The 14,533-nt window shown below is 39.6% G+C and overlaps 1 protein-coding gene and 1 pseudogene across 1 annotated transcript in view; both read left to right on the top strand.

Moving 5' to 3' along the window:
• LOC126947940 (60S ribosomal protein L35a-like) overlaps positions 1-14,533 on the top strand; it is a 111,409-nt pseudogene that overhangs the window by 9,762 nt on the left and 87,114 nt on the right.
• The window catches only part of LMLN (leishmanolysin like peptidase), a 78,191-nt gene that overhangs the window by 556 nt on the left and 63,102 nt on the right, over positions 1-14,533 (top strand). Inside the window, exon 2 of the mRNA XM_050779060.1 lies at positions 14,256-14,353. Coding sequence (XP_050635017.1) covers positions 14,256-14,353 — 98 coding nt within the window. The remainder of the gene's footprint in view (positions 1-14,255; positions 14,354-14,533) is intronic.

The raw sequence follows: 14,533 nt of genomic DNA, 5'->3' as shown, positions 1-14,533 counted from the left end.
GGTCTGGGATGAGTCCCCAGATTGACAGTTTACGTTCCCAGCTGGTTGGTGATGTATGCTTGTCCGGGGACCGCTTTAGGAACCGCTGACCTGAAGTTTCGGGAAGATACTGAACGGAGAGCCAGACAGAGGCGTTGGGGGGATGTTGGGGGCTCACTGGAGACAAACTTCAGGTTTCTTTTCACGTTGTGTCGTCACTCTGTTTGCTTTACCCGATTCCTCTGCTCTGGAAGTGCCTGCCGGCCTCCCGTCCCATTTTTCTCCCTGCTTAAATACTTTGTCTCATTTCAAGTTCCCCAACCTCAAGGCAGCCTGCCGAAACTCCCACAGCGGAATGTTCTTTTCATTAAAAAGTACATCGTATCTGTACTCCCTCCTAGCATTTAACCAAGTACTGCTATGTGGTAATGGCTTATTTTTTTTAGGCGTATCTTGCCTTTGCAGTTAAATTGTAAGGTTCCGTGGGATGAGGTTTGTGTTTCATACTTTGATTCCTTCACAGTATTTAGGTCAGAGGTGGGTCCACGATAATCCATATTCCTTGAGAAAAGGAGGGAGAGTACCTGGGGGCAGGGCTGCATGCTGATACACACACGTTCAGTTCAGTCCAGAAATCTAAAGACACTCATTTTTATGGTAATTTCCCAAAATGTTACATGCATACTCTTCATAACCAAGTGAGCCAAAATATTAACTTCGGAGTTTATAGCTTTTTTGCAGCTTTTATCATGACACTGCATTTTGGCTCAATTCTTTAAAAAAAGTTTCCCACAGAACCCTGCACTTCTCTCTCTTAATTTGGATTAAAATAAGAGAAAGAGTCCTGGTCCCTAATACGTTTCCCTGGTTCCTCATAGAGTATGTAAGTACCCTGTCGTCCTCACCATTCTCCTTGCTTTAACGTGGACACAAGAGTATAGGCAGGAACTACAGTGTTCACTGTGGTTATGCTAATGACTACACCTCTGTTCAATGCTTCTGGGAATTACAGTAACTTTTTTGTTTTTGGTGGTGGTGGAGAGCTCCAAAACAGTTTACGTTTTAACTTGTTCACAACTAAAACTTGGAAGTTTTGTTTTTACCTTTTATTATGCCGGTACAAACAACATCAGAATAATGTAATGAACCCCCATGGACCCATCACCTAGCTTTAACACCTAGCTTGAAGGTTCTGCCATTCTTGTTTCATATACTTTCAGCCATTCCCCAACCCCCTACTTGAGTTACTGTTCTTTTGAAAAGGTTTTTGGTAAAATTTACATATATTGAAATGCCTCAAATGTATCCGTGCACATTCACATAAAGCATACAACCCATCACAACGTAGAACATTCCCACATCTCCAGAACGTTCCCTCCTGTCCTGTGCCAGTCACCTGTCCACCTCAGGCAACTAGTTTTCTAATTTTTTTTTAAATACTAGATTAGTTTGGCCAATTCTAGAGCTTCGTGTATATGAATGGAATTATATGGTATGTACTCCTCTGTATTTGGCATTTGCTCAGCATTATGTCTGTGAGATTTGTGTTGTATGTGATAGTAATTTATTCCTTTGAATTGCTGAGTATTCCACTGAATACCTATATCACAATTTGTTTTTCCGTTATCTTGTGCAAAGATGGGTATTTTGGTTGCTTCCAGATTTTAGCTATTATAAATAAAGCTGCTGTCAATATTCTTGTACGTAATTTTTGTGGATATATGTTTTCATTGTTCTTGGATAAATACCTAGGGGTGAAATTACTGAGTGAAAGGGTAGGTGAAAAAATACTAACCCTTTCTCCAAATACTGTACCATTTTACACCCCCATCAACAAAATATTAGTTATGGTTGCTGCATATACTCACCAACAGATGTCCTTTCTAAGATATCTTTAAATACCCCAGGTCATAAAAATATTCTCATGTGTTCTAGAAGCCTTCACTTTTAGGATTATGATTCATCTCAAATTAATTTTTATATATGATGTGAGATAGGGGATCAAGATCCTTTTTTTTTTTTTTTTTTTTGCCCCATATGGGTATTCAGTTGCCATATGTACCTCAGTAATAAATATTTAAATCAGACAGTATTGTAAGCCTTCCTGCTTTGTTCTTCCTTTTCAAAATGATTTTGACTATTTTAAGGCTTTTATATTTCCATATAAATTTATGTATTTATTAGCAGGGGGAGGCTCAAAGACAGATCAATATAAATTTTAGAGTCAGCTTCTCAGTTTCTTCAAAAAATCCTGATGGATTTATGATTCAGACTGCATTTACTCTATAGATCATTTGGAGATAATTGACATCGAACGGTATCAAGTCTTTCAATCCATGAACATAATATATGTTTCTCCATTTATTGAGGTGATGCATGATTTCTCTCAGCAATGTATAGATCTTGCATTTTTTTCTTCCATTTTCTTTTCTCTTTTTTTGTTTTTGTTTTTGTTTTGAGACAGAGTCTTGCTCTGTCACTCAGGCTGGAGTGCAGTGGCAGAATCATAGTTCACAGCAGGCTTGAACTCCTGGGCTCAAATGATCCTTCTCCCTTAATCTCCCAAGTAGCTGGGACTACAGGTATGTGCCACCACACCTGGCTAATTTTTTATTTTTTGTAGAGACAGAGTGCAGGCAGGTCTCGAACTCCTGGCCTCAGGCGATCCTCCTGCCTCGACCTCCCAAAGTGCCAGGCTTACAGGCATGAGCCGCCGTGCCCAACCGGATCATGCATGTTTTTTGTTAAATGTTTTCCTGAGTCTTTTATTTTTTGATGCCGTTGTTAGTGGAATTATGGTTAAAGTTTTCCAATTGTTTGCTGCTAGTATGTAAAAATACACTGCTAGTATGTAAAAATAATTTTTGTATATTAACTTTGTCTTCTGAGACCTAGCTAAACTTGTTTATTCTAGTAGGGTTTCCTCCCTTACAATTTTTTATGTTAGCAATGTATTAACTATAAATAGGAACAATTTTTGTTGTTGTAGTTTTGTATCATTTATGTATTTTTTCCCCCTTATTGCTCTGGTGAGGACATCCAGTTCTAGGCTGAGCAAAAGTGAGATAGCGCACCTCCTTGCTGTTTGTTCCTGATCTTAGGACCAGTCCTTGACCATTAAGTATAATGTTAACTTTACATTTTTTTATAGTTCCCTTTATCAGACTGAGAAAGCTCCCTTTGGTTTCTGGTTTCCTGAGGGTTTTTATCCTGAATGGGGACAAATTTTGTCACATGCTTTTTGTTTTTTTCTGGTAAATATTGAGATAATCATATAGCTTCTCCCTTTATGAACTGTTCTGTGGTAGATTACATTGCTTTTTCCAGTAGGAAATCAACATTGCAGTTTTGGGATAAACTTGGTCATGTTGGCTTTGGCAATTTTCTTTAATGTTTGTTTCTATTTCATTGTTTTCTGTTCTTTGTTATTTCCTCTTTCTACTTATTGTGGATTTAGTTTGCTCATATTATTAGGTGGAAACTTAGATCACTGTTTTTTAACCTTTTTTTCCTTCTAATGTCAACATTCAAAGATATAAATTTTTTTTTTTTTTTTTTTTTTTTTTTTTTTGAGACGGAGTCTCGCTCTGTCGCCCAGGCTGGAGTGCAGTGGCCAGATCTCAGCTCACTGCAAGCTCTGCCTCCCGGGTTCCCGCCATTCTCCTGCCTCAGCCTCCCGAGTAGCTGGGACCACAGGCGCCGCCACCTCGCCCGGCTCATTTTTTGTGTTTTTAGTAGAGACGGGGTTTCGCCGTGTTAGCCAGGATGGTCTCGATCTCCTGACCTTGTGATCCGCCCGTCTCGGCCTCCCAAAGTGCTGGGATTACAGGCTTGAGCCACCGCGCCCGGCCTCAAAGATATAAATTTCTAAGTACAACTTTATCCGCTCTTCACAAATTTTGACACTTGGCATTTTAATTATCATTTAGGTTAAAATTTTTGGTTTTTTTGGTTTTTTGTTTTTTTTGAGACAACGTCTTGCTCTGTTGCCCAGACTGGAGAACAGTGGTGCAATCTCAGCTCACTGCAACCTCCGCCTCCCGGGTTCAAGCGATTCTCCTGCCTCGGCCTCCCAAGTAGCTGGGATTACAGGCGCCTGCCACCACGCCTGGCTAATTTTTGTATTTTTAGTGGAGATGGGGTTTCACCATGTTGGCCAGGATAGTCTCGATCTCTTGACCTCATAATCCGCCTGCTTCAGCCTCCCAAAGGGATTACAGGCGTGAGCCACCACACCCGGCCTAAAAAAGTTTTTTAAGAGACAAGGTCTTGGTTGGGTGCAGTGGCTCATGCCTGTAATCCCAGCAGTTTGGGAGACCAAGGCAGGTGGATCACCTGAGGTCAGGAGTTTGAGACAAGCCTGGCCAACATGGCGAGACCTGTTTCTACTAAAAATACAAAAATTAGCCAGGCATGGTGGCGGGCACTTTTAATCCTAGCTACTCTGGAGACTGAGGCAGGAGAATTGCTTGAATTCAGGAGGTGGAGGTTGTAGTGAGCCAAAATTGTGCCACTGCACTCCAGCCTGGGCGACAAGAGCGAAACTCCATCTCAAAAAAAAAAAAGAGACAACGTGTCCCTCTGTCACCCAGGCTGGAGTGCAGTGATATGATCATAGCTCACTGCTACCTCGAACTCCTGTATTCAGACAGTCTCCCTGCCTCAACCTTATGAGTAGCTAGAACTTCAGGCACATGCCACCACACCTGGCTAATTTTTTATTTTTAGTTTTGTAGAGACAGAGTCTTGCTACGTTGCCCAGGTTGGTCTTGAACTCCCAGTTTGAAGCAATCCTCCTGCTTCAGTTTCCCAAAGTGTGGGGATTACAAGCGTGAGCCACTGCACCTGGCCGAGATTATTTTATTTATGGTTTAGAATATGATCTATCCTGTTTAATTTTTCACATGTACTTATAAAGAATATATATTCTATAGTTATTTTTATTTTATTTTATTGTTTTAGAGATGGGATCTCAGTATGTTGCCTGGGCTGGTCTCGAGCTCCTGGACTCAAGCAGTCCTCCTGCCTTGGCCTCCCAAAGTACTGGGATTACAGACATGAGCCACTGTACCTGGCCTATTCTATACTTACTGAATATAGGTTTCTATACATGTTAATAAGTTGAGGTGATTGATACTTTAGATTTTCTCTATTAAAAATTACTGGCCAACTACAGTCACTCATGCCTATAATTCCAGCACTTCTGGAGGCCAGGGTGGCAAATCACTTGAGCTCAGGAGTTCAAGACCAGCCTGGGCAACTTAGTGAAACCCTGTGTCTACAAAAAATACAGAAATTAGCTGGGTGTGGTGTTGTGCACCTGTAGTCCCACCTACTTGTGGGGGCTGAGGTGGGGGGATCACTTGAGCCCAGGAGGTGAAGGCTGCAGTGAGCCAGGTTTGTACCACTGTGCTCCAGCCTAATAATGACTATATTAATTCAAGAGAAAATAGGTGTATTTAGCTTGCTTGTGGTTCAAGCTTACATGTGTATCTTTTCATTTTCTTACATTTACCTGTGTGTATGCATGTGTGCTTGTGCATTTTAGGCATTACAATATATATCTTTTGTTTATTGCATGTTTTTATTTTTGAGACAGAGTCTCTCTCCATCGCCCAGGCTAGAGTGCAGTGGCACAATCTCGGCTCACTGCAACCTCTGCCTTCTGGGTTTAAGGAATTCTCCTGCCTCAGCCTCCGGACTAGCTGGGATTACAGGCACCCGCCACCATGCCTGGCTAATTTTTGTATTTTTAGTAGAGACAGGTTTCGCCATATTGGCCAGGCTGGACTCAAACTCCTGACCTCAAGTGATCCACCCACCTCGGCCTCCCAAAGTGTTGGGAATACAGGTGTGAGCCACTACGCCCAGCCTATTACATCTTTAATGGTAATATTATCATACATGTCTGGGGCATGATGTTGAATAAGAGTGGGAAGAGTAGACATCCTTGTCTTGTTTCTGATCTTAGAGGGAAAACATTACCTTCCACTATTAAAAATATTAATTGTGGAGTTTTTGGGTAGGTATGCTTTATAAAATTAAGAAAATTCCCTTCTATACCTAGTTTGCTGAGAGTTTTTTAAAAAAATAATGGATGGATGGTGAATTTTGTTAACTATCTTTCCTGCACCAGTTGATACAATCATGTGGCTTTTCTTCTTTTCTCTGTTTATATTACGAGTTACATTGATTGATTTTTTTGAATGTCAAATCAGCCTTGCATTCTTGAGATGAACCTCACTTGGTGATGATTTATTACCCTTTTTATATTTTGCTGGGTTTGAATTGCTAATATTTTGTTGATGATTTTACATCTATATATTTTTATTTTTTTAGAGACAGGATGTTACTCTGTCATCCAGGCTGGAGTATAGTGGCACAATCATAGCTCACTATACAGTCTTAAATGACTTCGCTTAAGCAATCCTCCTGCCTCAGCCTCCCAGTTAGCTAGGATTACAGGTGAGAGCCACAACACCTGGTTCATTTATTTTTATGTTTAGTGGATATGGGGTCTTGCTGTGTTTCCCAGTCTGGTCTGGAACCACTGGGCTCAAGGAGTCTTCCTACCTTGGCCTCCCAAAGCTCTGGGATTGTAAGTGTGAGCCATTGCACATTTATATCTATATTAATAAGGGATATTGATCTGTAGTTTTTTTTAATTTTATTTTTTCTATTTTATATTTGTGTTTTTTACCAACTACTTGCAAGGATATTGGTCTGTAGTTTTCTTCTGTAATAATAACTTCAGGTTTATCAGGGGAATCCGCCCCCAATATTTCAACGTAGGTTCTTTCTGTTTTCCCTAAGTGTCAGCTGGCTGAGAAATAGAAAGAGTACAAAGAAAGGAATTTTACAGCTGGGCCTCTGGGGGTGACATCATATATTGGTAGGACTGTGATGCCCACCTGAGCCACAAAACCAGCAGGTTTTTATTAAGGACTTTAAAAGGGGAGGGGGTGTACGAACAGGGAGTAGGTCACAAAAATCACATGCTTCAAAGGGCAAAAAGGAGAACAAAGATCACATGCTTCTGAGGCCAGTAAAGATCACAAGGCAAAGGGCAAAGCAAAGATCACAAGGCAAGGGCAAAATTAGAATTACTGATGAGGGTCTGTGATCGGCTGTGCATGTATTGTCTTGATAAACATCTTAACAGAAAACAAGGTTCGAGAGCAGAGAACCAGTCTGACCTCAAATTCACCAGAGTGGGATTTTTTCCCCACCCTAATAACCCTGACCGTACTGCAGGAGACCAGGGCGTATTTCAGTCCTTATCTCAACCGCATAAGACAGACACTCCCAGAGCAGCTGTTTATAGACCTCCCCCCAGGAATGCATTCCTTTCCCAGGGTCTTAAATATTGCTTGCTAGGAAAATAATTCAGTGATATCTTCCCTACTTACACATGCATTTATAGGCTGTCTGCGAGAAGAAAAATATGACTGTATTCTGCCCGACCCTGCAGGCAGTCAGACCTTATGGTTGTCTTCCCTTGTTCCCTAAAATAGCTGTTATTCTGTTCTTTTTCAAGGTGCACTGATTTCATATTGTTCAAAAACACATGTTTTACAATCAATTTATACAGTTAGATACAATTATCACAGTGGTCCTGAGGTGACGTATATCCTCAGCTTATGAAGATAACAGGATTAAGAGATTAAAGTAAGACAGGCATAAGAAGTTATAAGAGTAGGCTGGGGTGATGGCTCACGCCTGTAATCCTAGCAGTTTGGGAGGCTGAGGCGGGCAGATCACAAGGTCAGGAGACCGAAACCATCCTGGCTAACACGGTGAAACCCTGTCTCTACTAAAAATACAAAAAAAAAAAAAAAATAGCTGGGTGTGGTGGCGGGTGCCTATAGTCCCAGCTACTCGGGAGGCTGAGGCAGGAGAATGGTGTAAACCCAGGAGGTGGAGCTTGCAGTGAGCTGAGATCATGCCATTGCACTCTAACCTGTGCGACAGAGTGAGACTCCATCTCAGAAAAAAGAAATTATAAGAGTATTATTTGGGAACTGATAAATGTCCATGAAATTTTCATAATTTATGTTCAGAGATTGTAGTAAAGACAGGTGTAAGAAATTATAAAAGTATTAATTTTGGGAACTGGCATGTGTCCATATTAAAATGAAATACTCACAATTTATGTTCCTCTGCTATGGCTCCAGCTGGTGCCTCCATTTGGGGTCCCTGACTTCCCGCAACACAGGTTTGGTATCAGGATAATGCTGGTCTCATAGCATGACTTGGGACATGTCTCATTTTCTTCTATTTTCAGGAAGAGTTTCTGTAGAATCAATGTTGCTTCTTCCTTAAGTGTTTAGTAGAATTCACTAATTAAGCCATCTCAGTCTGGAATTTTCTTTTTTTTTTTTTTTTTTTTTTTTTTTTTTTTTTTTTTTTTTTTTGAGACGGAGTCTCACGCTGTTGCCCAGGCTGGAGTGCAGTGGCGCGATCTCGGCTCACTGCAAGCTCCGCCTCCCGGGTTCCCGCCATTCTCCTGCCTCAGCCTCCTGAGTAGCTGGGACTACAGGCGCCCGCCACCGCGCCCGGCTAATTTTTTGTATTTTTAGTAGAGACGGGGTTTCACTGTGGTCTCGATCTCCTGACCTTGTGATCCGCCCGCCTCGGCCTCCCAAAGTGCTGGGATTACAGGCTTGAGCCACCGCGCCCGGCCTCTTTTTTGAAAGTCATAAACTATGAACTCATATACTTTGGTATTGGACTATTCAGGTTATTTATTTCTTCTTGACAGTGTTTTATTAAGTTATGTCTCTCAAAGAATTTCATTTTAAGTTGTCAAATTTATGGACATGAAGTTTTTCATAACATTCCTTTATGATCATCTCTAAATGGCTGGAAAGTCTGTAGTGATATCTTCTGTGTAGTTTCTGACATTGATAGTTTATATTCTCTCTGTCTTTTTTTTTTTTTTTTTTTTTTTTTTTGAGATAGGATCTCACTGTGTCGCCTAGGTTGAAGTGCAATGGCATGATCACTGCTCACTACAGCCTTGAACTCCTGAGATCAAGCAATCCTCTCATCTTAGCCTCCCAAAATACTGGGATTATAGGAATGAGCCACCATGCCAGCCTTAGTGCTTTCTTTGAGTTTAATTTTTTTTTCTTATTATCCTAAGGTGGAACCTTAGATCATGAATTTGAGATCTTTTTTCTAAAATAAACATTTAAAGCTATCAGTTTCCTCTAAATACATACTACTTTAGCTGTATCCCACAAATATTAACTTGTTGTAATTTTATTTTCATTTAGTCGTAACTATTTTCTAATTTCCCTTGTAATTTTCTCTCCCAATAAGGGTTATTTAGAAGTTTGTTGTTTGATTTTTCAGAAATATTTGGGGATTTCCCAGATTTTGTTCTGAAATTGCATTATAGTTGAATTTTGTTATTGATAGAGAACATCTTTTTACCAGTTCTTTTACGTCTTAAAGTTTGTTTTATGGCCCAAAATATGATCTAACTAGGTGAATGTCCCACACGCACTTGAGCAGAATGTATAATACAAAATAATGAGTGTTTGCTCCAGTGATTACAATGTATGTAGTGTACTTATGATATCTACTTAGTCATGTTAAATATAGGAAACTTTCCATAGCATAATTTTATTCATTTTGCTGTTGTTGTAATATAATATTGTAAATATAATATATTAATATATTACTTCTTTATATATTATAAACCTCACAATTAGGCCAGCACCGTGGCTCATGCCTGTAATCCCAGTACTTTGGGAGGCTGAGGCTGGTGATCACCTGAGGTCAGGAATTCAAGAGCAGCCTGGCCAACATGGTGAAACCCTGTCTCTACTAAAATTACAAAAGTACAAAAATTAGCTGGGCATGGTAGCAGGTGCCTGTAATCCCAGCTACTCAGGAGGCTGAGGCAGGAGAATCGTTTGAACCCAGGAGGTGGAGGTTGCAGTGAGCCGAGATTGCGCCACTGCACTCCAGCCTGGATGACAGAGAGAGACTGTCTCAAAAAAAACCCAAAATAAATAAATTTAAAAAATAAAAAATAAACTTCACAATTAAAAATTTTACAATTTTTGCTTTAAATATTTATTTGTCTCCAAAGAAATTAAAAGAAGAAAAGAAGTGTGTATAATTGTATTGAGGGTTCCCAAGACCACTCCAGGTTTGGTGATTGCTAGGTGGCCTCACTAGACTCAGCTTGTAGTCATACTCACAACTGAGATTTATTACGCTGAAAGCATATAAAGTAAAATCAGCAAAGGGAAGAGGATCATGGGACAATGACTAGAGGAAATTAGGCAGAAACTTCCAAGAGTCCTCTCCTAGTAGACTCACTCAGGACCTGCTTAATTCCTTCAGCAGTGAGTTGTGACAGCGTGCACAAAGTGTGGTCTACCAGAGAAGATTACCTGATTCTTAGAGTTCAGGGTTTTTATTGGAGGCTGGTCATGTAGACAAAATTTCAGCCACTGAAATTTCAGACTCTAGAAGCAAGTAAATGTTCAGCATAAACCATATTGTTTCTGCAAATAGTTTAGACACAAAGAGCCATCCTTATAACCTAGTGAAGTTTTAGATCAGTGTAGGGAAGTGTTTACACTTCCAGATGCCAGCAAAAGGTCAATCTTGCAAGCAGGCATTCCTACAGAGAGCAATCTCTGACCTGCTATGTTGACTCTTCTGCACAATAGTCTTTTATATCTATTCACATATTTACCATTTCCAGTAGTTTTTATTCCTTCCTACAGAAGCAAGTTACCCTTTAGTGTTATTGCCATTCCCATGAAGAACTTCCTTTAACATTTCCTGTAGTGTAGGTCTGCTGGTGATGAATTTTCTCAGATTTATCTGAAATGTCTTTGTTTCCTCTTCATTTTTGAAGGGTAGTTTCATTGGATATAGACTTCTGTGTTGAATTTCTTTTTTTTAGCCCTTTACTGTTTATTTCATTGTCTTCTGTTCTTTATTGTTCTTGATAGAAAGTTGGTGCCATTCGTACTTCTCTTTCCTTCCTATATATAATGTTGTATTAATCTGTTTTCACACTGCTATAAAGATACTACCTGAGACTGGGTAGTTTATAAAGGAAAGAGGTTTACAATTCCACATGGGAGGCCTCAGGAAACTTACAATCATGGCGGAAGGTGAAGGAGAAGCAAGGACCTTCTTTACATGGTGGCAGGAGAGAGAAGTGCAAGCAGGGGAAATGCCAGAGGCTTATAAAACCATCAGATCTTGTGAGAACTCACTCACTATCATGAGAACAGCATGGGAAACACCCCCACGATCCAGTCACCTCCTTCCCTTGACACATGGGTTTACAATTCAAGATGAAATTTGGTTGGGGATGCAGAGCCAAACCATATCAAATGTGTTGTTTTTCTCTCATGGCTTTCAATATTTTATCTTTATTTTTAGATGTCACAAGTTTGCCCATTATGCACCTGGGTGTTTGTTTGTTTTGGGGGACAGAGTCTCACTCTGTTCCCCAGGCTGGAGTGCAGTGACACGATCCTGGCTCACTAAAATGTCCGCCTTCTGGGTTCAAGTGATTCTCATGCCTCAGCTTCCCGAGTAGCTGGGATTACAGTCGTGAACCACTGTACCCAGCTTGTTTGTTTTTCATCCTGCTTGAGGTTTAGTGAACTTCTTGGATCTATAAGTTGATGTCTTTCACCAAATTTGAATTTTTTTAGCTGTTATTTTTTTCAAATATATACTCCATCTCCTAATTTCTCCTGTCCTTGTAGGACTCTAATGACATATCTGCTAGACTGCTTGGTATCCATTCTCTGAGGCTATGTTTTTTTTTGTTTGTTTGTTTGTTTTGTCTTTTTCATTTCTCTTCTTTGGATTGGATAATATCTAGATCTATCTTCAAGTTCACTGATGCTTCTGCCGTCTCCAATCTTCTTTTAATTCTTTCTAGTGAAAAAAAATTTTTTTTGAGACAAGAGTCTCGCTCTGTCGCTCAGCCTGTAGGGTGATGGTGTAGTCTTGGCTCACTACAACCTCTCTCTCCCGGGTTCAAGCAATTCTCATGCCTCAGCCTCCTGAGTGCTGGGATTGCAGGTGTGCACCACAATACCTGGCTAATTTTTGTATTTTTAGTAGGGACAGGGTCTCACCCTGTTGGGCAGGCTGGTCTGGAACTCCTGAACTCAAGTGAGCCACCCACCTTGGCCTCCCAAAGTGCTGGGATTACAGGCGTGAGCCACTATGCCTGGCCCCAATGAATTTTTCATTTTAGTTGTTATACTTTTAAGCTCTAGAATTTCCATTTGGCTCTTTTTTCTTTGGTTCTTTTCATAGTTTCTCTTCTGAGGTTCACTGTCTGCTTACTCATTATGTATATGTTTTCTTTGAAATTCCTGAACACATTTAAGCTGTATTAAAGTAATTGTTTAAATTCAGGTCATCTTAGGGTCTGTTTCTATTCCCTGCTTTTTCCCCCATTGTGGATCTCATTTTCATTTTGTTCTCATTGCTGCTGATTTTTTTATTAAATAATGGACACCATAGATAATACATTGTAAAGTCTCTGGATTCTGTTGTATTTCTCTGAAGAATTTTTTTTTTTTTTTTTTTTTTTGTAGCTGGCGTTTAACTTAACTGTGTTCAAAATTCCAAAGTCTATCTCCTGTTGTTGGCAACATTTATTCTTTGCTAGGTTTTATCTCATACATATGTAATTTCATTGTCAGCCAGGGAATTTGGTGGTCAGTCAAATACTTGACTGGGTTTCATATGCAGATTTTGGGGTACCTTCTGTGGCTTCTTCTCTTGCAAGATTTCATCTCTAACTTCTAATTTTCTGGTGATACAAGTTCTGAACATTTTGCTGTAGCTCCTCAAGCCAGTGAAGCTGTGACCTCCTGCCACTCCAGGAGGCACAGATTGGGTAGTGCTCTCAAACAAAAGTTAGACTTGCACATCTCAGAGATATAATTCCTGTATTCCAAGGGTAGATTCTTCCAGATTCTACCTGTCTTTCTCCCTCCCCCAAATACTGTCAGACAGTATATTTTGTCTGGACTTTGTAATGTGTTATCTGCAGGGAGGTTACTCATGCAATGGGTTCCTAAAATGTACCATATCCATTTGCTGTGCTCAGACATTTCTGATTTTTTTTTTTTTTTTTTTTTTTTTTTTTTTGAGACGGAGTCTTGCTCTGCCGCCCAGTCTGGAGTGCAATGGCGCGATCTCAGCTCACTGCAAGCTCCACCTCCCGGGTTCTAGCAATTCTCCTGCCTCAGCCTCCCAAGTAGCTGCAACTACAAGCACGCGTCACCACGCCTGGCTAATGTTTTTGTATTTTTAATAGAGACGGGGTTTCACCACGTTAGCCAGAATGGTCTTGATCTCTTGATCTTGTGATCTGCCTGCCTTGGACTCCCAAAGTCCCAAAGTGCTGGAATTATAGGTGTGAGCCACCGTACCCGGCCTCTGATGGTTTTTTAAGGGCCATAAAATAATCTGTTACCTGGAGACAGGTTGGAATAGAATGAGTAAAAGACTGGAGGTAGGGTGTCAGGCCATTGTAGCAGAGCAGGCAATAAGTATTGTGAAAATCTATGACTGTCACTATATTATGTTAATAGATCAAACATATAGTTGTTTTTTACAAAATATAAAATTTTATTTTCTTGTATAAATCTGCAGAAATAGTATAAAAATGAAAATGTGGTTGTCCATTGCTGGAATTATATGAATGAGATAGTATATAGCTTACTTTTAGTTAAGCTAACACAATTTTTTCTTTCGTACATCAAGAGTTTCATAAAGTGTTGATACTGCGGAGACCTTTCTTGTCTTCTTTTATTCATCCCTGAAAAAATCGTGTAAATGGTAAATGAGAACTGGAGAAAAAATTCAAAATGAAAAATTCTTTCATAAATAAATTTTTGTCCTCTTTTAAAGTAATTGAAGATATTTTTGGTCTCTTCCTGTCATTTTCTCGAGACTCAATTTGGCAAAACTAGAATTTATATAAGAAACTACAAATAAGTGACAGAGAACTCTAAAAACTTTTTGGCAACTACTGTATCCATAATGATTTAGTCATGTGACTTGAATTTATGGTACTTACCTTCCAAATGGTAGTGCTTGTTTGGGAGATCTTTGAGGTTCAAGAATGCTGAAACGGTGGAATATGGGCCAGGGAACTTTTTCTCTGGGTGTTACACTTGAAATTTAGTTCATTAATTTTAAGTTTGGATCGCAATGGGTTAATCTCTATGTCTTAAAAAGTTTTCAAATCTGTTCCCTTTTTTCAGGTTATAAATAAAGTTCATCTTAAGGCAAATCATGTGGTCAAGAGAGATGTTGATGAGCATTTAAGAATCAAGACTGTTTATGATAAAAGTGTTGAAGAGTAAGTACACCATTTTATTGTCTTTTTCATTATTAATCTAAATGTTAAATGTATTTTCATCTGTTACCTGAAGTTTTAAAAATTCATAGATAAAACTTAAAAAGGACTAGTGTAGCTTCAGAATTAAGCTGAAAATGCATTTTAGTCTGAAAATATGAAAATATGGGATATGATTAAAGC

The sequence above is a fragment of the Macaca thibetana genome, chromosome 2 (genome assembly GCF_024542745.1).
Source record: "Macaca thibetana thibetana isolate TM-01 chromosome 2, ASM2454274v1, whole genome shotgun sequence".
NCBI lineage: Eukaryota > Metazoa > Chordata > Mammalia > Primates > Cercopithecidae > Macaca > Macaca thibetana.
The sequence above is the reverse complement of the archived record's forward strand: the minus strand, read 5'-3'. Positions and strand labels throughout refer to the sequence as shown.